The sequence below is a fragment of the Ursus arctos genome, unplaced genomic scaffold, assembly GCF_023065955.2.
Source record: "Ursus arctos isolate Adak ecotype North America unplaced genomic scaffold, UrsArc2.0 scaffold_21, whole genome shotgun sequence".
Lineage (NCBI taxonomy): Eukaryota > Metazoa > Chordata > Mammalia > Carnivora > Ursidae > Ursus > Ursus arctos.
Genome location: NW_026622886.1, coordinates 43,600,526 through 43,623,730, shown reverse-complemented (window position 1 = coordinate 43,623,730; position 23,205 = coordinate 43,600,526). Strand labels below are relative to the sequence as shown.

General features: G+C 40.2%; 1 protein-coding gene across 2 annotated transcripts in view; it reads left to right on the top strand.

Moving 5' to 3' along the window:
* The window catches only part of TBK1 (TANK binding kinase 1), a 41,278-nt gene extending 35,269 nt beyond the window's left edge, over positions 1 to 6,009 (top strand). For both annotated transcript variants that reach the window (XM_026500107.4, XM_044384641.3), the window contains 8 exons: positions 25 to 146; positions 247 to 323; positions 1,057 to 1,096; positions 1,596 to 1,697; positions 1,812 to 1,908; positions 2,545 to 2,651; positions 2,881 to 2,952; positions 5,214 to 6,009. In XM_026500107.4, the coding sequence (XP_026355892.1) occupies positions 25 to 146; positions 247 to 323; positions 1,057 to 1,096; positions 1,596 to 1,697; positions 1,812 to 1,908; positions 2,545 to 2,651; positions 2,881 to 2,952; positions 5,214 to 5,265 (669 nt within the window). In that variant the 3' untranslated portion in view covers positions 5,266 to 6,009. The remainder of the gene's footprint in view (positions 1 to 24; positions 147 to 246; positions 324 to 1,056; positions 1,097 to 1,595; positions 1,698 to 1,811; positions 1,909 to 2,544; positions 2,652 to 2,880; positions 2,953 to 5,213) is intronic.
* Positions 6,010 to 23,205: the final 17,196 nt, after the last annotated feature.

Sequence of the window (23,205 nt, the reverse complement as noted above, 5' to 3'; positions counted from 1 at the left end):
TCTGAACGCACTGGTTTTATTTAGCTTTCCAGTTCTCAGGGAACAATAGAAACCAGTCTTCAGGATATCGAAAGCAAATTATCTCCAGGTGGATTGCTGGCAGATACCTGGGCCCATCAAGAAGGCACTCATCCAAAAGATAGACAGTAGGTTATGTAATTGTATTGGTAGTTTCTGCTCTTACTATTAAATGTTCTTTTTCACATTGACTCAATTAATTTATTTGGATTTTTTTTCCTCATATAGTGTAGAAAAGCTACAAGTCCTGCTAAATTGCATCACAGAGATTTACTATCAGTTCAAAAAAGACAAAGCAGAACGTCGTAAGTAAAATTTGCCATTTGTTAATCTAATGAGTTGGCTCTACTAGTTGTAATTCAGTTGAATTAATTTGGTATATTTGCAAGGGTGGCTCCTTAAGTTATTTATTTCAGAGACTTGATTTTGTTGGGAAAGAGGTTGAATATACTAAAAATTATTCTTAAAACCAACCTTTTGAATATTTTAGATTAAGGGTCCTGAACTCTCAAATCTCTAGAGACCAGTCATGTAACAGAAAGGAATGAGATTGGCCAGTGGAGACTGAGGAGGATAGGAGAGGAGATACCCATCTGAAGGGGGGAGTCACTACTGATTCTCCAAATTCGCTGCCCAAAAATCTTCCTATTCTCAAGAGAAGCTGGAAATACAGACTTTATTAGAAGTACTCCACGGCACCTGGTTGGCTCAGTCGGTGGAGCACACGACTCTTGATCCTCGGAGTCATGGGTTTGAGCCCCACATTGGGGGTAGAGATTACTTAAATAGATAAATAAATCTTTAAAAGAAAGAAAGAAATATCCTGATTTTTAAATGTTGGCAGTTAATTTTTTTTTTATGTTAACACTGTACAGATCGATTAAAAGCACTTGGGAGCTATATATCTGACCCATGGGTCAAGCTTTGTGTCATCTACTCTAAACTCTTAGTCTTTTCGGAGTCATAATCTCAAAAGAAAAAGAAGTATGCATGATTTTGTGATTTTATATTTACAGAAGTAATATTTCTTATTTTTAGGATTAGCTTATAATGAGGAACAGATCCACAAATTTGATAAGTAAGTATCCCTATTGTGTTTAATAATTATTTTTGGTTATGTCATTAATACAGTTCCTCTTAAAGTTGAAATTAATTATAATAAAAAATACATTTTAATCTTGGCTTTATGGAATTGTTACTGTGTGTGCACATAGTTGAGGCCCACTTGTCCCTGGTTGAGAGGTTAAGGAGACGGGAGAATGAGGGGGCTGCTTCTACGTCGTGTGCTTTGACTGCAGAAGGATAGATTATAGAGAACATAAGCAAGGACAGGCTTAACCACTTTCTTCACCTTAACTTCATTAAATATTTCCTGACCATTTTCCATCATGAACCTTCTCTTTCGCTTCTTGCTGCTATGTCTATCTTAGAAACCTTTGGCTTTCTACTATAAATATTCTAAAGCCAGAACAGTCATTATTAAGAAACATAAATTTTTTATGTATTTGAAAAGTTTTTAATATTGGAAATAGAAACCATCACATTGGTTTAAGCCTGTGATTATTTCTAAATTATAGGCAAAAACTGTATTACCATGCAACAAAAGCTATGACCCACTTTACAGAGGAATGTGTTAAGAAATATGAGGCATTTTTGGATAAGTCAGAAGAATGGATGAGGTAAGTAACCTTAGTGGTTGACTGCACAATGTACAATTCAGTGGACATTGCATATTGTAAGTAAGATTAATATTTCATTAGACTGCTTATTAATTGGTTCTTTTTGGTTTTCAGAAAGATGCTTCATCTTAGGAAACAGTTATTATCCCTAACTAGTCAGTGTTTTGATATCGAAGAAGAAGTATCAAAGTATCAAGACTACACAAATGAGGTATAACTGTCGAAAGTATTTAGAAAAAGATATTTTTCCTATTAGGAAAAAATACATTTCTTCTCAGTTTATATTTGAAATGATTGAAAACAGAGAAACAGGACATAATACACCTTATATTCAGTTCTCTTTGCCCATTTGTAATATGTGTTTTGAGCCAGCTTTTCAGAACTTAGATGTTTTACAATTAAAAACATCTGAAAAAATAAAATTTTTACACTCTTTAAAACATCTGACCGTTCTTTAATCATCTATAAAAGAGCCTTTTTAAAGTGTTGATTTAAGTACTGTATCATTCACAGTTTTGAAATTAAAATTTAAAGCTATAAAGGGCTTATTAAAATGTGTAACATTTGGGGCACTTAGGTGGCTCACTTGCTTACGTATCTGCCTTCAGCTCAGGTCATGATTCCAGGGTCTTGGGATTGAGCCCCACATTGGGCTCCCTGCTCAATGGGGAGTCTGCTTTTCCCTCTCCCTTTGCCTCTGCCTGCCACTCCCCCCGCTTTTGCTCTCTCTCTCTGTCAAATAAATAAATCTCTAAAAAATCAAACAAAAAACAAGTGTAACATTTAATGTAAGATCTCTGGTTTGTACTTTGTTCAGTGATTGATGGAGGTTCTTCTGATGTTTCAGTTACAAGAAACTTTGCCCCAGAAAATGTTTGCAGCCTCCAGTGGAATCAAGCATACCATGACCCCAATTTATCCATGTTCTAATACATTAGTGGAAATGACTCTTGGGTAAGAAATTTATTATTTGGTAACTATGATGTTTCCATTCATTTTTTATTTCAGTTTGTGATCTTGGTCTTTATTTTGAAATTTTTGGTATTTGTTGTGAATATATTTGCTAATGTTTTATTTAATGACTTAGTCCAATCTAGAAACTAAAACATAATATTAATAGAATTCTAAAACATTTGCGTACTTTTTGGATCAGAGACATTGATAACTTGTTTTGTTTGTATAGTATGAAGAAATTAAAGGAAGAAATGGAAGGGGTAGTTAAAGAACTTGCTGAAAATAATCATATCTTAGAAAGGTAAGTAGTGCAAATATTATTCTGCTCTGTGATTTTAGATGCAGTGGAGTACGTATAGATCTGTAGTTGTACCTGTCTGTCTTCCTGTATCCGTAGGTTAAAGTAGTGGGAAAAGGATATAAAGTCAGAACCCTGTGGTTTTGTGATTTCCATGGTGCCTTTTAATGTGTTTGGGGTTGCTCGGATTAAGACAAGTCAACTGTGATTGATCCATTTTATACTAGCGCTGGTTAATACAGTTACTGCTTATTTGAATCAGTTCGTGAAAGTGAAAATCTTTTGCACATGATTTTTCATACATCTTCTCATTAGAATCATTATTTATTGGGGCGCCTGGGTGGCTCAGTCAGTTAAGTGTACGACTCGATTTGGGCTCAGGTCACGATCTCAGGTTCAGGAGATTGTGCCCTGCCTCAGGTTCCGCACTGGGCGGGGAATCTGCTTGAGGATTTCTCTCCCTCTCCTTCTGCCCCTCCCATGCTTGTTTGCCCTCTCTGAGTTTATTTCTATCTACAATCATTATTTTTTAAATATTTATTTGAGAGAGAGTGCACATGCGCAAGTGGAGGGGGGCAAAAGGAGAGAGAGAAAGAGAATCTCAAGCAGATGCCCCGCTGAGCTCGGAGCCTGAGGCTGGACTCAGTCTCCCAAACTTGAGATCATGACCTGAGCTGAAATCAAGAGTCAGGCTTAACGGATTAAGCCACCCAGGCGCCCTGAATGTTACCATTTTTAATGTTTGCTGATTTGTTTAGTAAAAACTGGTGTCTTGTTTTAATTTGCATTTCTTTGGTTAATAGTGATACAAAGCATCTTACTATGTTTATTCATATTTGTATGTGTGTGTGAATTACCTTTTGGTTTTAAGATCTTTTTTTCTGTTGGTTTATAGCAATTACATAGTAATTATCTAACTTTTTTATAGTACCCAATTTAGTTTCTTCACAACTTGAGCTAAATATCAGCAAGAAGAGACTATTAAGATATGCTTTAACAAACTTATATTGAACCTCTTCTGCCTTGTGACATAAAATCCCCACTTCTTAAAACATGTCCCATAAGTCATTTTCCCGTTTTATTTGCAAATTTATTTGACGGTATATGGGTGATATAACATGGCATAATCACAGCTTAAATGTTAAATGACTGCTTAAGGATTTGTGCCGGAACTAATAATGAACTCCAGATCTTGAGCACTGTCTTCACGTGGCTGTCTCATTATCACTTCATTTCTTTTGTATCCAAAATCACATCATACCACCCTTCCCAACTCAGTTTCCCCTCCGATTTCCTCATTCTCTTCAGTGGAACCACCTTTTTCCCCGCTCCCTTGAACATAGGTTATTTTAGATACTTACTCTCTTTTTATTGCCTTTCATGGAGTTTGGTAATCTTCCTTAACAATGTTGCCATATTCCCCCTCTTGGCCTCATCAGATCTTCCTCCTCAAATGGGAGCTGTGGTGATAACCTACCACCTATCTTCCTAATAAGCCCAGGCTTTTCCCACCTGTCATGGCTGTTACAGCCCAAACAATCTTCCCAAACACTGATCTACTGGCATACTCCTTTGGCTCAAAAATTTCTAAACTCCTGTTACCTAAAAGGTCAAGTCTAAATTCACACTTGAATTCAAAGAACAGAATACTCTGGCCCAGCCCATTCAGTCAACTTTACTGCCTCTAGTCCCCAAAATAACATTCTGTTCTAGCAAGTTTGCCTTCCTTACTGTCCGTTGAGTATGTCACACTCCCAACTCCTTATCTTTGCTTTTCTAAATCCCACCCAGTTTTTCCTAATACTTTCTAGATCACATCCCTCACCCTTTCCTCTTCAGTCCTCCCAAGGGGTGCCGGGGTGGCTCAGTCGGTTAAGCGTCTGCCTTTGGCTGAGGTCGTGATCCCAGAGTCCTGGGATCAAGCCCCGCATCAGGCTCTCTGCTGAGTGGGGAGCCTGTTTTTCCTTCTCCCTCTGCCGTTCCCCCACTTGGGCTCTCTGTCATGCACACTCTCTCTCTTCTCTCTCTCTCTGTCAAATAAATAAAAATCTTTAAAAAAAAGGAAGTCCTCCCAAGCCACTGATTGGTATTTTTTCACTTATTTACAATAATACCCCTGTGTTTCAGTAAGAAAGAGAGCAAATCATAGTTGCTTAAACTCTTTAATAGCTTATTCATCTGAAAAGTCTCCTGTATTCTTCTTTAAAATGTTGCGGGCCAAAAAATGAATCATCTGAGATTTCCTTTTTTCTTTTGTATTTTAGGTTTGGCTCTTTAACCATGGATGGCGGCCTTCGCAATGTTGACTGTCTTTAGCTTTCTGGGAAGTTTGAGAACAATTTTAGTTTGCACAAGAAAATAATGCTGGGGCATTAAATGAATGCCTCTATAAGTGGTCTCTTATTTCTACAATTCAGTATTTGATGTGGTCATGTAAATATGTACAATATTGTAAATACGTAAAAAAATATATAAATTTTTGGCTGCTGTTAAGATGTAATTTTACCTTTTAACATTTATAATTAAATGAGGACATTTGACCTCAGTGAGCACTAGAAGAAAGCCATGACCGTTATGTTGAAATACTGATCCTCTGCTCTTCTGAGTGAGGCTGAGTTCTACGTCTTTGACTGCCTACTGGAAACATTTTTTAAATGGAACCAAAATTGTCATCCTTACAAATCAAAAAAGACTGATAGTTGACATGTTTATAAGGGATAGAATGGAGAAGTGGCTTCTTTGGGTAAGGAGCCAAACCGAACCACTGTTTTACTAGGATCACAATTTTGGGGGAAGGATAAAGTGACATTTCATTTTACAAGATGTCCAGAACCCAGTTATTGTCATATGTGTTTAATTTCAGATAAATTATTGAGCAGAATTTTTTTAAGTGATTTAATTATTAAAAACTGTTGGTTTTATTTTGGCCATAAGTGTATAATTGTCATCAAAATTTTAGGATGATTTTCACTATTTCAAGCTGTATATTTTTTTTTAATTTAGTTCCGCTTTCTCCATCATGAAAAAAATAACAATAAATTTCTCAATTTTAATGTAAAAGTTTGTATTTTTGTGTGTACAACAGTTTGAGAAACAAAAGTTGTCTTTTGAAAAATAATATCAGTAGTGATGGCAAATCATTCTCAGACTACTGGATATTAAGGATAGTTTTACTTCTCTTCTAAATCTGATTCTAATTTTTTTTTAAAGATTTTATTTATTTATTTGACAGAGAGAGAGACAGCCAGTTAGAGGGAACACAAGCAGGGGGAGTGGGAGAGGAAGAAGCAGGCTCCCCGCGGAGCAGGGAGCCCAATGCAGGCACGATCCCAGCACCCTGGGATCAGCCCTGAGCCGAAGGCAGACGCTTAATGACTGAGCCCCCCAGGCGCCCCCTTAACTACTGAGCCACCCAGGCACCCCGATTCTAATTTAGTATAAGTTCTCCAATAAATGTACGCTGTCCAAAGCCAAAGGGAACATTCTCTTTGAAACATCTACCCAGAGTCCTGTACTAAAGGATATACTCAGCAAGAAATTATTTCATCCAACAAGGATGTGGTTTTGATTTTGGTTTTGGTTTCTGACCTATCAGCTTTTCGAAGTGTGATTGTATACCACCTGCATATCATAAAGATAACATGTCCCAAAGAGTAAATAAATTGGACTACCATGAACATTGGGAAACTGAAAATGGATTAGGTTTTAATTTGAAATCTCAAATCAATGCATTATTGGATAGAGAATTTTAAGTATCACTTGTACACATTATAGAAATAAATGCATGGGGCACCTGGGTGGCTCAGTCGGTTAAGCATCTGCCTTCAGCTCAGGTCACGATCCTGGAGTCCCAGGATCGAGTCCCGCATCAGGCTCCCCGTTCAGCAGGGAGTCTGCAGCTCCCTCTGATCCTCCCCCGTCTTGTGCTTTCTCTCACTCTCTTCCTCTCAAATAAATAAATCTTAAAAAAAAAGAAAAGAAAAGAAAGAAATGCATGGGTGGATGGTCCGTGTCAAATACCTATTTAGGGGCGCCTGGGTGGCACAGCAGTTAGGCGTCTGCCTTCGGCTCAGGGTGCGATCCCGGCGTTCTGGGATCGAGCCCCACATCAGGCTCCTCCGCTATGAGCCTGCTTCTTCCTCTCCCACTCCCCCTGCTTGTGTTCCCTCTCTCGCTGGCTGTCTCTATCTCTGTCAAATAAATAAATAAAATCTTTAAAAAAAAAACAAAAAAACAAATACCTATTTAGTCTGAGAGTTTCTGGGGTGAGGGGGTGTTTGTTTAATCCCTCTTGATTTTAATTTTCCATTTGACTAACATGTATTTAATTGTATAGTTTAAATGTTTATGTCACTGAACATTAGGTAAAATTTTACTTACATTATGTGATCAGTTAATATATTTGCAGAATTAGCTTTCAGCACCTTTAGAAAAGATGACCAATAAATAAACCCATGCTGTGGGGATTGAATTTTTATGAATTGTACTGACAAGAACAAATCCATTCCACGTTAATATTGGTTAAGACTTAATGTTTTTTTTCCCGATTACAGCAACATGGAAACCAAGCATCCTTGCTTTTTTAAAAGATTTTTATTTATTTATTTATTTATTTGACAGAGAGAACACAAGCAGGGGGAACAGTAGGAAGAGGGAGAAGCAAGGCTCCCTGCTGAGCAACAAGCCTGATGCAGGACTCGATCCCAGGTCCCTGGGATCATGACCTGAGACAAAGGCAGATACTTAACAGACTGAGCCACCCAGGCACCTCTGGGTATTCTTGCTTTTAGTATTTTACCTTCAAAAATACAATTGTCATTCAGAACATTTAAGTTAATGAATACATGATGATATACTAGTCTGCTAACCTAATTATAACCTAACAAGTTACATCACCAGTTTAGTAGCCTTTTTTCCAATATTGGGATATATTTTCAAAAGGTAGGGATTAATGATATAAGAATAGTATGTAGTTAGTGGATTTAACTCTTTACATAAACTATAATTCTAACAGCAAAGAAATAAATAAGTGAACATAAAGCATATGGGAAAGAAGGGATATTTTTGAGTAAATAAAAAAGGAATTGGAGGTTAGGGAAGAAACGTGAAAAATAATCCCATAACATCTTCTGAAGTTCCAGATTCTGTTGTTTTGGAAATTACCAAATACTATATAATTGGCTTATAGACCTCATTACACTACGCCAAGCAGGGTGCCTCTTCTTAGTTATAAAAGATCTTCTCAAAATATTTATTTCAAAATATAATCCATTTATCAATAAATTATCCAGAAAGGAATTATAATAATCTTCAATTTATCTTGCTTTCCTGTTACTTTTTTAAGCAGTAATGTCACTTTTGTGGTGTTCTGTGCTAAAAATAAGAGGTAAATTGTTTGGAATTAAGAAAGGCAGTATCAGTAGGAATAAGTAGTCTCAACTGATACATCAAAAATTTATTCTCCCTTCAGAATCATAGTCACAACCAGTTTTAGTTTACTATTTCCGATTTCACCCCACTCAGAAATGGCTATTACGCATTGTCCTTTGTCTTTCAGAAGTGCTGTAGATAATTTACTCTAATGTTTAAAACTCAGAAGTGCTGAAAATACAGTGTTGAAAATATAAAGGAGTTGTAACACTATTGTTTTAGCTCGATCCATCATCCACATCCCATTTTTTAAAAAGATTTTCTTTATTTGAGAGAGAGCACAAGCCAGGGGGAAGGAGCAGAAGGAGAGGGAGAAGCAGACTCCCTGACTCGATCCCAGGGTCCTGGGATCATGACCTGAACCAAAGGCAGACACTTAACTGACTGAGCCACCCAGGCACCCCCACATCCCATTTTTTAGACTAAAGTTGGGGCTCCCAGCTGGCTCAATCAAAAGGGCATGGAACTCTGATCTCGGGGTCGTGAGTTCAAGCCCTACATTGTGGGTAGAGATTACTAAAAAAATAAACTTAAAAAAAAATTGTCTTCAAAAGCCTTACACTGTTGTTTTATTTGGACTTCCTCCCCAATTGTCACTTACAGGAAGACTCAAAGTCCAAATCCTAAGGGATACCAAAAATGGAATAGAAAAGACTCTGACATGGAAATAAAAGCTGGTAATAATATTTGTGTTTTTTAGCATATAAATCACCAAAAATTTAGTGTGGTGTATAAAAGCACAACCCAAATATTGCATCAGGATGTTTAGGGACTAAGCAAGCTATCCTAAGTTTCTTTGGACGTAAACAGAATGCGCAAGGACTAATGGTTAAACATAGCTTCAGGTGGGATGACCAAAACCTCAGTCCCAGTTGCTTAGTACAGACCTAGACATTGGTGTCTGCTGAAATAATACACAATAATGTTAAAGGTCTAGAAAAATATTCAACAAAGGGTCAAATTCCAAAACAGGAACCTAGAAAAAATCTTGTTCTTTTACACATTTCTTGGCTTGTAAGAATCATTTTTTTTTTCTGGGATAAATTCCTGCCAGAGTGTAAAATACATATAATATTTTCACTGGAAAAATTTTCTGTCTGTACAAAATAAAACATTTTTAATTTGTACAAAACCAATGCGATCAGGGCTATGGCTTTGGGCGGTAGCTTGTTAATCACCAAGTCCTATAAATTGCATTGAAATTCTGCTGGATGCTGAACTTAAGATACTGGTTACTTTGCTCCTCTATGAAAGTAATTCTATTTTTATGAGGGGAGGGGGGAGTTCTATGCTTAAAAATTATCAAGTGTTATAATAGGTTAGAGTTTCTGAAGCTTAAAACTCTTTCTTTAGAAAGAACATCTATTAATACCAGTTCCTAGTTATGAGGGCTAAGGTCTAAAGGACAAAGCAAAGGAATGACAGGGGAAGGGGATTTAGGGCTAACAGGTGGTCCCCAGACATATTGGCTGGAAGAGTTCACAGCTAAAGTGTCATGTGGGTGTTACTCTGTTTTCCTCATCTATATTCTCTGTAGGGAGTCATTCTGGAACATTCATAGTTCTAGCAATGGCCATAAGGAGTGACTTCAACAAGACCTTCAGAAGAATAGCCCGGCTCTTTTACTGGTTCCCCAAATCACTGACGTGCTCAAAGAATCGGAAATCCAAGTTGGTCTGGAGTCAAGGTAGAGGTAAGTTATCTCAAGCTAATGCTTCATTTCAAATACTTTTTTTTTTTTTCTGTTACTAAAATGGAACCTCCCTCAAGTATGGAGAAAAAAGTAAAGCTCTTAAGGTATTATTTAACATGGTTGAGTAAAAATTGAGAGAAAATGAAAGCAATTTGAAGGTGAGGTACTAAAAGCTATGAACATTTCTGTAATTCCAACTTTATGCTTCATAGGCATTTAGGTTCAGAGAAGTTTTCTAGAGAAAGATGGAGAATCTTTAGCTTTAAAAAAAATAACAAAATAGCTTTTATTTTCAATGAACCTTAATTTGCTTATACAAGTAAAACACCTCAGAACACACAGAAAAGAATAAATTAATGACAGTAAGTTTCTCCTCCTTTTCCCAGAAAACTAAAAAGGTCAATGGACCTCACATAGCTGTGGTTGGGTCAGTTTAGGTTTTTGTTTTGTTTGGGGGGGGTGTAAGTCAGGTATTCACGTGCGATTTTGAAGTATCTTAAATACACTCCCACATAAAGCTCTGCCTGACGGGAGTGTGGAAGGGTCAGAAGACGGGAGTGAAGGGGGTAAATGAGCTCTCCGGGTCTCGGTCTGAAGCACGTCCTGCAGAGCCGGCTTTCACCTTCATGCTCCGCGGCAGGAGCAGGGCTGGGCACGGCACCCAGAGCAAGGTGAACAAATTCTCTTCACAGCGTTTCAGCCTGCGGCGGGATTCAAAGTCCTGTGTTCTTTGACACCCACGTAGGTCTGCATCTTATGTGAGTGCCTGACGTTTTCCCCTCGCCTGGTAGATTCTCAAACGTCATCTGATGTTATGATAGATGATCCGAAACCAGATCCTGTTGTTGTTGTTGTTGTTGTTTTCCGCAAGTCAGCTCTATGCCCAGCGTGGGGCCTGAACTCACAACCCCAAAATCAAGTCACGTGCTCTACCCATTGAACCAGCCAGGTGCCCCCAGATCCTCTTTTAATTAAAACAGAAATGACTGTGATCTATAATCACTAAGGAAGGTATCTGATTAAGGAGTCTACAAAGTGTGAGGTCTAGTATATTTTAAGCATCTATTTTTCCTTTATTTTTTTTTAAGATTTATTTATTTATTTATTTTAGAGAAAGAGAGCATGAGTGGGAGGGGCAGAGGGAGAGGGAGAGAGAAACTCAAGCAGATACTGTGCTGAGTGTGGAGCCGTACATGGGGCTCGATCCCAGGACCCTGAGAACATGACCTGAGCAGAGGTCAAGAGTCGGTTGCTTAGCCGACTGTGCCAACCGGGTGCCCCCTATTTTTCCTTGAATTAGTATTTTATTCTTTTTCACTGTCAAAATATAGAGAATGTAAATAGTTTCAAAGTCCCTCTGTTTATCGTTCAGATATGGAATAGCATAATTTGGATGTCAGAGCCTCAAGAGAACTTAGAAAAATCATCTTCTCTAATCCCTTCATTTTATTTTATTTTTTAAATTTTCTTTATTTATTTTAAGTAATCTCTACACCCAACGTGAGGCTCAAACTCATAACCCTGAGATTAAGAGTCACATGCTCTTCTGACTGAGCCAGCCAGGCTCTCCTCCAATCCTTTCATTTTATAGATGAGTAAATTGCCTCCAAAAGGTTAAATAACTTAACCTTCCAAAACTATTACATGGGAAGAAACAGAAGTTTATCCTACGTTATAATTACCAATCCAGCACCCTTGTTACGGCACCACAGTGGTACGTATGTGTGTGCCCATCAGAGAGTGTGAACATATAAGCCCTCACAGAATATTTCACACACAGCCTTCATCAGTGGGTAATCCATCCCTAGAAATTTTGCTGCTTTATTCTTCCAAAGCAGAGCTTGCCAGTATTCCCTTTAGTTTGGAGATTAATTGCTGGTTTCCAGAAATCTTTTTATTTACAGTCTGATGAAATAACGTCTTTTAATGAGATATTACCCCATTCTAGGGAGATTATTTAAATATAAGCCTTCCAGGGGCTCCTGGCTGGCTCAGTCAATTGAGGGCCTGCTCTTGATTTTGGCTCAGGTCATGATCTCAGGGTCCTCGGATGGAGCCCCACGTCGGGCTCCCGCACTCTATGGGGAGTCTGCTTGAGGATACTCTCCCTCTCTCTCTGCCCCTCCCCTGCTCATGCGTGTGCACTCACTTTCTCTCAAATGAATAACTAAATCTTTTTTTAAAATAAATAAGTATATGCCTTTTAGAATCTTATCCTCTCAGAAGCAAGAACCGTCTGTCATCCTTTCTCCAAGGCTTAACACAGTATTTTGTATAGTGGGCAGTTGGTAACTATTTTTCTTACCAAGTAACTTATGAAGACAGCCATATCGGATCTGAATTCTTAATTCATAAGAATGAATTGACTCTTAGAAATCAGCTAATGCCTTGCTCCAGCCTTTTGTGTAGAGTGATGGATTGTGGCCACCTACAAAAGATAGGTCAACATCAGGTCACCTCTTCAGGATTAAACTCTTTCTGTCACTCATCAATATCTTATGGTCTAAAGGTACCACAGAAATTTGTCAAGGGTTCCTTACGTACCTCTGTCCCAACCAACGCCACATGAAAACTTAAATGGTCTCAAGGTAGGACCAGTGATTGATATTTTAATACTAATTAAGTGTAGGTAACTTCTGCTCCCTTTCCTGTATTTCTTCTTCTCTATCTCACCACCTTAGAAAGCAGTAAGTTATATACCAAAGCATAAACTAGGAAGAAATATAGAAAGACAGTCACAAATCTGAATTCAGTATGTATTTTAAGCACCTCATTAATCTGTGGTCTTGAAGGGAAAGAATGGGGAGAGGTGTATGAGAAAATCCACATTCAGTGGCCTGGAGCCCTTTCTAAAACCTCAGCTATGTGTGAAAACCACAGAGCTCAGAAGCCTGGGTGTCCGATGGGGAGAGCACAGGACTGTGGCATCAGACCTTGCTTCTGCTGTTGAGAGCTCCGTGGCTCCGAGCAGGCCACTTGGGATTTCTCATCTGTAAAATGTAAGGATTGGACTTGATCTTAAAGATTCCTTCCAGATTCGTAAATGCCGTGACCGTAAGATACAGTAATATAGATAAAGCAGCTGCTCAGGAAAAGGGGAAGGTTTCTGGAAGTCAGACAGTATGTCACCGTGTTACTCATCTACAGAAACAGGACTGCGTCATGAGTCATCCATATATCTGAAAGCTTATGTGAAATCCTGCTTAAGGAAATCCCGCTTACGTATCGAATGCATACATGCTCTTTTTTTAAACAAATGTGAGATCTAGACTCTCCGTACATAAGGATGAGCCCTAACCTATAGGCTCCTACATGTTGAAATTGGCCTTGTTTTGAGATGAGGCTCAGGGAAGGAAGGGTACCAGGGGGCCCTTTTATACCAAAGATCTCCTCTGGTCCTCCCTCTCACCTTTTTGCCCCAGTTTTTAGCAGTTAGCTCAGTGAAATTTGGTGGCTGAATGAAAAGTCTGTTGCTTCGTATAAGGAGGCAGATGTGAGCACTTCTGGAGTACACAGAAAACCACCTCCCTCCCATGGGGAAGAAGATGAAGGGGAGAGCTGCTCACCAGATGGCGTGTCCTTTGTCCCAGTGCTGCATGGCTTCCCCTGGGCGGCTCTGTAGAACAGGAATCCTGATGAGGCACTCCCCCCTTGCAAACGAAGAATAGAGAGTAGCATTCATTCTCTCCCATCAGCGAGGCAGCCGGTGGGCTAAGGGACAGGACGACATCACAAAATCTATAAGGCCTGTCCTGTACTTAGTGGTCTATGAGAAGCAAACTCTCGGACTCTGAGAGGAAGCAAGCTTGACACAAATAGGACACTATAACCATCAAAGGCTGATTATCTTCCCTCTGCAAGGACAAATGAGAAAGTTTAGATGCAGAAAAAAGTGTATTTTCTCACACACACACACACACACACACACACACACACACACACAAGGAGAGTTCTTACAGATGATTTAAACAATAACTCAGGCCCTTAACAATATGACCAAGCCAGGGGCTCTTGGGTGGCTCAGTTGGTTAAGCATCTGACTCTTGATCTCAGCTCAGGTCTTGATCTCAGAGGGGACCTTGAGTTCAAGCCCCGTGCTGGGCTGCACGCTGGGTGTGGAGCCTACATACAAAATACATATATATTACCAAACCATACTAGTAAAACACCAATGCTTATTAATCTCTGAAATGTGGAGGCTAAGGATAGGAGCCTCCTACATTCAATGAAGTTCTCTCTCCTTTAGACAGATGAGACTGTCTCCTCCATTGTTCTGAGGCACCTCTCAAAGGAACAATCTTATGCATGTCCAGGTTCCCCAGAGCGGCCACCACCATTCCAGGTGGTCCTTAGTGAAGTTACCTCAGGAAGTAGTGTAAGTTTATTGGAAGATAAACCCATGAGAAATTGGCTGATGGTCGATCAAAAGCAAAGATGCTGCTTCTGAGTATCTCAGGCCTTGACCCTAAGGAAGCTGTCCCAACTGCTGACCCAAGAACCGGGAGCCTTCTGCCAGCTGGAATATGTGAAGAGAAGCTCTCTCCCAAAACAAATTTCTTATCCACAGACAAGGCTGAGGAATGTTCTTAGAATTACACAATATATAAGGTATTGGATAAGGGGCGCCTGAGTGGCTCAGTTGGTTAAGCATCTGCCTTCGGCTCAGGTCATGATCCCAGGGTCCTGGGATTGAGCCCCGCATCGGGCTCCCCTGCTCAGTGAGGAGCCTGCTTCTCCTCTACCTCTGCCACTTCCCCTGCTTGTGTTCTCTCTCTCTCTCTCTGATGAATAAATAAAATCTTTTTAAAAAGTAATAATAATAATAATATTTGGGGTGCCTGGGTGGCGCAGTCAGTTAAGCATCCAACCCTTGGTTTGGGCCGGGGTTGTGATCTCAGGGTCGTGAGATTACGCCCAAGTTTGGCCTTGAGCTCATGCAGAGTCTGCTTGGGACTCTCTCTCCCACTCCCTCTCTTCCCCATGCACACGAGCGCTCTCTCTCTCTCTCTCTCTCCCTCCCTCTCTCTCAAATAAATAAATCTTTAAGATTATTTAACTAGACACAGGGCCCTTTCAAACTGGAACATATGTCTCTCAGTTCTGGGAAATTTTCTTGCATTATTTCTTTGAGAATTCCCTACCCTCTGAGTTTTTATTCTCTTTAAGGTTATCAGATCTCTTAGATTGATCCTCTAGCAATTTCTCTCCCGGACCACCTCTTTGACTGTTCATCCTGCATTATCATTCACCGGGCTAGCCCATCCCCCCACCCCCTCCCCTCTAAAACCCTCAGTTTGTTTCCCAGATAGAGACTAATTTTTACTCTCTCGTTTTGTTTTTTTAAATAAGGTGGTTTTTGTTTTTTTTTAAGATTATTTGAGAGAGTGAGCGAAGGGGGGCAGTGGAGAGGGAGACAAACAGACTCCCCACTAAGTGGGGAGCCCTGCTCAGGGCTCCATCCCACAACCCTGAGATCATGACCTGAGCCAAAATCAAGAGTTGGATGCTTAACCAACTGAGTCACTCAGACGCCCCTACTCTCTATAGTTTTTATGGCTTAACTTTAAAGATTAATTATCCATAACTAATGAGAACAAAAAACTAATTAGGAAGTCAAAATCTTTTGCAGGATGGATCTCAATTCAGCACATTCTATGGTTGGGAGCATACTCACTGGCCTTTGATGTACTCCAACATAAAAGATGCTGTGGCCAGTGAGTGTGAGAAACACTACATACCAAATCTCCTTGGGGACACCCAACATAAATTAGCACATTCAAGTTCTGCAATAAAGAAAACTATTTAACTTTATTGAACCATTGTTTCAAAACTCATTTTCATTTAATTTTGGCTTCAGTGTATTTACTTTTATTGTCTTTTTCTCTCTTTTTCTCTTTCTTCCTTTCTTTTCTTTCTTCCTCTTTCTTTCTTTCTTTCTTTCTTTCTTTCTTTCTTTCTTTCTTTCTTTCTTTTTCTTCCTTCCTTCCTTCCTTCCTTCCTTCCTTCCTTCCTTCCTTTCTCTCTTTTTCTTTCTCTCTTTTTCTTTCTTTCTTTCTTCCTTCCTTCCTTCCTTCCTTCCTTCCTTCCTTCCTTTCTTTTTCTTTCTTTCTTTCTTTCTTTCTTTCTTTCTTTCTTTCTTTCTTTCTTTCTTTCTCTCTTAAGTTTTATTTTTATTTAAGTAACCTCTGCACGCAACATGGGGCTCAAACTCATGACTCTGAGATCAAGAGTTGCATGCTCTTCTGACTGAACCAGCCAGGTGCCCCTATTGTCTTTTTCTTAATAGTATACCCAGTAGGCACCAAGAACATATTCAAGAGGAGATGTGGTTCAGGGTAGGGGTGGTGAAAGATAACAGAAATGCCATAGCATGACCCAGACACTTTTATCACCAAACATCATCTAGAGGGAACACACGTTGGAAAATACTTGCAGGTTCATGACTTTTCTTCCATAACTAGAAGCTTGAAACTCCTATAAGATTGGTTGTACATGGGTACATGATTGGAAGACCTCTCTCTTGCCTTCCTCACATTATCTTCAAAAATATATTAGCTCTTAGGGCAATAGCAATCAGACCAGCATTCACCTGGCAAGAAGTGAGGAAGATTGACTGGAAAGGAGCACGAGAGTTGATGGAAATGTGTTAGATCTTTACCGGGCTGGTGGTTACATAGCTGGGTACCTCATAACTTGGCCAACTGAAAACCTGGGCATTTCCTTGTATGTAAACTCTGCCACAAGGAAGTTAACCAAGATATATATGTAATCTGAGGGGATTTAAGATCAGAGCAGCATTGTGATGAAGAGCAGCAATGTAAGAACCAAACCGCCTAGGTTCATAGTCCCACCACCTTCCACATGTGACCTTGGTCAAGTTCCTCAGTCTTTCTCTAAAATGGGCGTAATAATAGTACCTCCCTTGTAGGATTATTGGTGAGGACTGAGTGAGTTGATAGAAATAATGTATTTACATCAGAAACTGGCACAAAAGTACTCAATAGATGTTAGCTTCCATTTCTTTTTTTTAATTAATTTTTTTTATTATGATATGTTAGTCACCATACAGTACATCCTTAGTTTTTGATGTAGTGTTCCATGATTCATTGTTTGTGTATAACACCCAGTGCTCCATGCAATACGTGCCCTCCTTAATACCCATCACCGGGCTAGCCCATCCCCCCACCCCCTCCCCTCTAAAACCCTCAGTTTGTTTCCCAGAGTCCATAGTTTCTCGGGGTTCATTTCCCCTTCCGTTTACCCCCCCCTTCATTATTCTCTTCCTTCTAACGATCTCCCTGCTATTCCTTATGTTCCACAAATGAGTGAAACCATATAATTGTCTTTCTCTGCTTGACTTATTTCACTTAGCATAATCTCCTCCAGTCCCGTCCATGTTGATGCAAATGTTGGGTAATCATTCTTTCTGATGGCTGAGTAATATTCCATTGTATATATGGACCACATCTTCTTTATCCATTTGTCTGTTGAAGGGCATCTCAGCTCCTTCCACAGTTTGGCTATTGTGGACAAAGCTGCTATGAACATTGGGGTGCATATGGCCCTTCTCTTCACTACGTCTGTATCTTTGGGGTAAATACCCAGTAGGGCAATTGCTGGGTCATAGGGTAGCTCTGTTATTAACTTTTTGAGGAAACTCCACACTGTTTTCCAAAGTGGCTGTACCAACTTGCATTCCTACCAACAGTGTAAGAGGAATCCCCTTTCTCCACATCCTCTCCAACATTTGTTGTTTCTTGCCTTGTCAGTTTTTGCCATTCTAACTGGCGTAAGGTGGTATCTCAATGTGGTTTTGATTTGAATTTCCCTGATGGCTAATGATGTTGAACATTTTTTCATGTGTCTGTTAGCCATACGTCTTCATTGGAAAAGTGTCTGTTCATATCTTCTGCCCATTTTTTTATTTGATTATTTGTTTCTTGGGTATTGAGTTTAAGAAGTTCTTTATGGATCTTGGAACCAGTCTTTTATCTGTAGTGTCATTTGCAAATATCTTCTCCCATTCCGTGGGTTGCCTTTTTGTTTTGTTTTGTTGACTGTTTCCTTTGCTGTGCAGAAGCGTTTTATCTTGATGAAGTCCCAAAAGTTCATTTTTTCTTTTGTTTCTCTTGCCTTTGGAGACATGTCATGAAAGAATTTGCCGTGGCCAATGTCGAAGAGGTTACAGCCTATGCTCTCCTCTATGATTTTGATGGATTCCTGTCTCACATCGAGGTTCTTCATCCATTTGGAGTTTATCTTTGTGTATTGTGTGAGAGAGTGGTCAAATTTCATTCTTTTGCATATAGCTGTCCAATTTTCCTAGCACCATTTATTGAAGAGACTGTCTTTTTTCCACTGGATTTTTTTTCCTCCTTTGTCAAAGATTAGTTGACCATAGAGTCGAAGGTCCATTTCTGGAGTCTGTATTCTGTTCTATTGGTCTGTGTGTCTGTTTTTGTGCCAGTACCATGCTGTCTTGTTGATCACAGCTTCCACTTCTGGTTATAATGCTGCATTCAGAAAAGCTGCTAATTTTTGATCCCTAAAGAAAAAAAAAAAAGTATATTGTAGGTTTCCGGGATGGAAGCCTAGATGTATGTGTTAAATATGAATGTGGCATTTCAGTTCTCTAGTCTTCTGTTACTATTCCTGGCAACTAAAAGAATATTGAGGTCATTACTGAAAAGAGGACACTGGAAAAAGAGAAACCAAATGACTGTTGAAATAGGGGGTGTTATATAGTCTCTGGAGAGTCTACATTAAAATCTTGAAATAGGTGGATTTGAAATGTCTATAAGCCCAGCAACAAATGCAAAAATAGACAAGTGGACTACATCAAAGTAAAAAGTCCCTGCACAGCAAACAATCAATAGACTAAAAGGCAATCTGTGGAATGGGAGAAAACATTAGCAAAGCATATACCCCATAAGGAGAAAATTCCAAAATATGTAAAGAACTCCTATGACTCAATAGAAAAAAAAAAAAAACTAATAACCCAATTTTTTTTTTGAAGATTTTATTTATTTATTTGACAGAGAGAGAGACAGCCAGCGAGAGAGGGAACACAAGCAGGGGGAGTGGGAGAGGAAGAAGCAGGCTCATAGCGGAAGAGCCTGATGTGGGACTCGATCCCATAACGCCGGGATCATGCCCTGAGCCGAAGGCAGACGCTTAACCGCTGTGCCACCCAGGCGCCCCTAATAACCCAATTTTTGAATGGGCAAAGGACTTGCATAGACATTTCTCCAAAGAAAACATACAGATGGCCAACAGGTACATGTAAGGGAACTTGATATCACTCATCATCAGGGAAAGGCAAATCAAAACCACAATGAGATACCACCTCCCATATGTTAGGATGGGCATTATCAAAGAGACAAAAAACAAGTGTTGGTGAGAGTGTGGAGAAATTGGAACCCTTATACTCCGTTGGGAATGCAACATGTGCAACCCTATAGAAAATAGTATGGAAGGGTGCCTGGGTCACTCAGTCAGTTGAGCATCCATCTGACTCTTGGTTTCGGTTCAGGTCGTGATCTCAGGGTCCTGGGATTGAGCCCCACATCAGGCTCCACAGTCAGCAGGGAATCTGCTTGAGATACTCTCTCTCTGCCCTTCCTCCCTGCCCTCCACACTCTCTCTCTCTCAAATAAATAAATAAATCCTCACCAAAAAGAAAGAAAAAAGAAAGAAAATGTAAAATAGAAAATAGTATGGAGGTTTCTCAAAAAATTAAAATAGAACTACCATATGTTGCAGCATCCCAAGTCTCAGTATTTATCCTCTCCAAAAGTGAAATCAGGATCTCAGAGAGATGTTAGCACTCCCACAGTCATTGCAGCACTATTCACAATAGCCAAGATGTGGAAACAACCTAAGTGTCCATTGACAGATGAATGGATAAAAAAACGTGGTACATACATATCATGGGATATTATTTAGCCTTTAAAAAGAAGGAAATCCTGCGATATGTGATGATATGGATGAACCTTGAATATATTGTCCTAAGTGAAATAAACCAGTCACAGAAGGATAACTAATTCATGATTCCACTTCTGTGAGGTATCTAAAATAGTAAAATTCGTAGAAGCAATAGCAGAATGGTGGTTGCCAGGGGCTTCAGAGAGAGAGGGGGAGGAATTGCTAGTCGGGCATAAAATTTCAGTTATGCAAGATGAATAAATTCTAGAGATCTGCTCTACATTGTCCCTGTAGATAACAATACTGTATTGTACACTTAAAAACCTATTAAGAGGATAAATCTCATGTTAAATGTTTTTACCGCAATAAAAAAATTTTGGGGGGGTTTACTTATTTAAGTAATTGACCCCAACATGGGGCTTAAACTCACAATCCCAAGATCAAGAGTCACATGCTCTACTGACTGAGCCAGCCAGGCACCCCTCAAATTAAAAAAAAAATTTTTAAGTTTTATTTATTTATTTGAGAGAGAGCACGAGTGATGGGAGGAGTAAAGGGGGAGAGAGAGGGACAAGCAGCTCTATGCTGAGCACGGTGCCTGACACGGGGCTTGATCTCGGGACCGTGAGATCATGACCTGAGCCGAAACCAAGAATCAGATGCTCAACTGATAGAGCCACCCAGGCACCCCCCAAAAAATTTTTTTTTAAGATTTATTTATTGGGACGCCTGGATGGCTCAGTTGGTTAAGCATCTGGCTTCAGCTCAGGTCATGATCCCAGGGTCCTGAGGTCCAGCTCCACGTAAGGTTCCTTGCTCAGAGGGGAGCCTGGTTCTGCTCTCTCTGCTGGTTCTGTCTCTCTCTCTTGCTCATTTGCTCTCCCTCTCTCAAATAAAATCTTTTTTTAAAAAGATATTTATTTATTTATTTATTTATTTATTTATTTATTTATTTAAGAGGGCGAGCTGGGGATGAGGCGGGGATGGAAGGGACAGACGGAGAGAGAAAATCTTCAAGCAGACTCCGTGCTGAGCACAGAGCCTGACTGGGGGCTCAATCCCATGACCCCAAGTTTATAAGCTGAGCCGAAACCAAGGGTCTGGTGCCCAACTGACTGTACCACCCAGGTGCCTCAAAAAAAATTTTTTTTTAATGTTTTAAGAGCCCAAAGGAGCTAGAGTCAGTCATTCTTTAGAATAAGTGGAGGTGGTGTCAACTGACTAAATTTAGGGCTCCCAGTTATAACCTGCCGATGAAAAAAGTCTACAAATGGGGAGCAGGTGAGTGGACCTAGCCACATTTATGGCACTTGGCTAGAAATAGTTTGCAGGATCACCTGCAGAAGTGTGTGCAGAGGGGCGCCTGGGTGGCTCAGTCAGTTAAGCGTCTGCCTTTGGCTCAGGTCATGATCCTGGGGGTCTCAGGATCGAGTCCCACATCAGGCTCCCACTCAGCGGGGAGTTTGCTTCTCCTTCTGACCCTCCCCCTCTCATGCTGTCTCTCTCTCTCACTCCCTCTCTCAAATAAATAAATAAAATCAAGAAAAAAAAAGTGTGTGGAGAATGGGTACCTCACCAGTGCAGGAGTTCCCCAGTCACGGCCTGAAATGCCTCCTGCCTCACCCAAGAACTGGACCCAGTAGCACTTCCTTGTTGCCTCCAATGTTAGGGACCAGCCCCCACCATCCGTTCCCTGCAGTCATGCTCGACCATGCCCGTGCCAGCTGGGCCACTCACATAGGCAGGAGATGGGGGTTAGAGCAACGGGGAGCTGAGGAATGCTCTTTGATGGAGAAATCCATCCTCCACTCTTTGGACTGGCGAAACGAACATCCCTCCCCTGAAGCTGAGACTGGGATCCTGAACAGAGGATGACATTTCTGACTTTCTCTCACCTCCCCACTGGCCCACATCCGCCTTGATCCGTCCTCAGTGTCGGAGGATTGTACTAGTAAGACAGACTCTGAAGATGGGTAAATCTGCTTAGGCTGAAAATCAAGTCAGAGAAGTCTTTTAATTTTGAAAGTCCTCACCTGGTGATGTGATGCAGACGGATTACGTGTGGGTCCTATAACCTGCACAAAGGAAGAAAGAATCGTGTCCACGGGTATCGGGATGGCGGGTGATATTTCTGTCCCTTCCATGTGCCTTATGGTTTTGTTTGCCAAAGTTTCTTCACCGTCATTACCATTTTTTGGATGACGGCTCTGTGTCCGTGGCCTGTACTGCAACGCTGCGGGTCTCCTATTCTCCACCCCATTTTATTTTGACCAAAGAAGGAATCAGAGACGCTGAAAGGCTCAGAGAGGCTTACTAGCTGGCGCAGATCCCGCAGCGGGGAAAGGAAAGGTTAGTGTCAGGAGTGCTCCACCCACCTTCTCGGGTCCCCCACCCCAAGGAGTGGGGACACAGCCATTCTACTTGCTGGTTTGACTGCTCTCCAGAAGAGAGGAGGAGACGGTGAAATTATACAAAGTTCAACTTGTGAAGCTGCAAAATTTTAATTTCACACTTGGAAGTTCTGTGGAAACAGCAAGCTCTTTTGGTGCACCAAGAGGCTTGAAAGCAAATGCCTTTGGCAATGCTCAGTGTTTCCGGTGATGCGGTTTTCCAGATGGATCCGGGAGGTGCAGTCAAAGTCGAGCACCTTTGAAAATACCAAAAAAGCCTATGTGACAGGATGGATCTTCTCCATGCTCGAAACTATTCTTTTTTCTTTCTTTTTCTTTCTTTTTCTTTCTTTTTCTTTCTTTCTCTTTCTCTTTCTTTTTCTTTCTTTCTTTCTTTCTTTCTTTCTTTTTCTTTCTTTCTTTTCTTCCTTTCTTTTTCTTTCTTTCTTTCTCTCTCTTTTTCTCTTTTTCTCTTTCTTTCTTTCTTTCTTTCTTTCTTTCTTTCTTTCTTTCTTTCTTTCTTTCAAAAGCATATAAAATGAAAACAGAAATTGCAAAAGAACTTCTGTTCTCCAGATGTCAAGTCTATTATTTTCATCTCAGCCTCTGCGGGGGGTGGGGGGGAGCGCAGGAAGAAATTGGCAGCGACCCGTCTTCAGCTTCTTTTAGCCACCGTGGTAGGCCCGTGGCAGGATGTGCTCAGTGCTGCTGGTGAAATATGCGGTTAACATCCTTTTTTAAGATTTTACGTATTTATCTGAGAGAGAGAGAAAGTGAGCACAAGCCGGGGGAGGGGCAAAGGGAAAGGGAGAAGCAGAC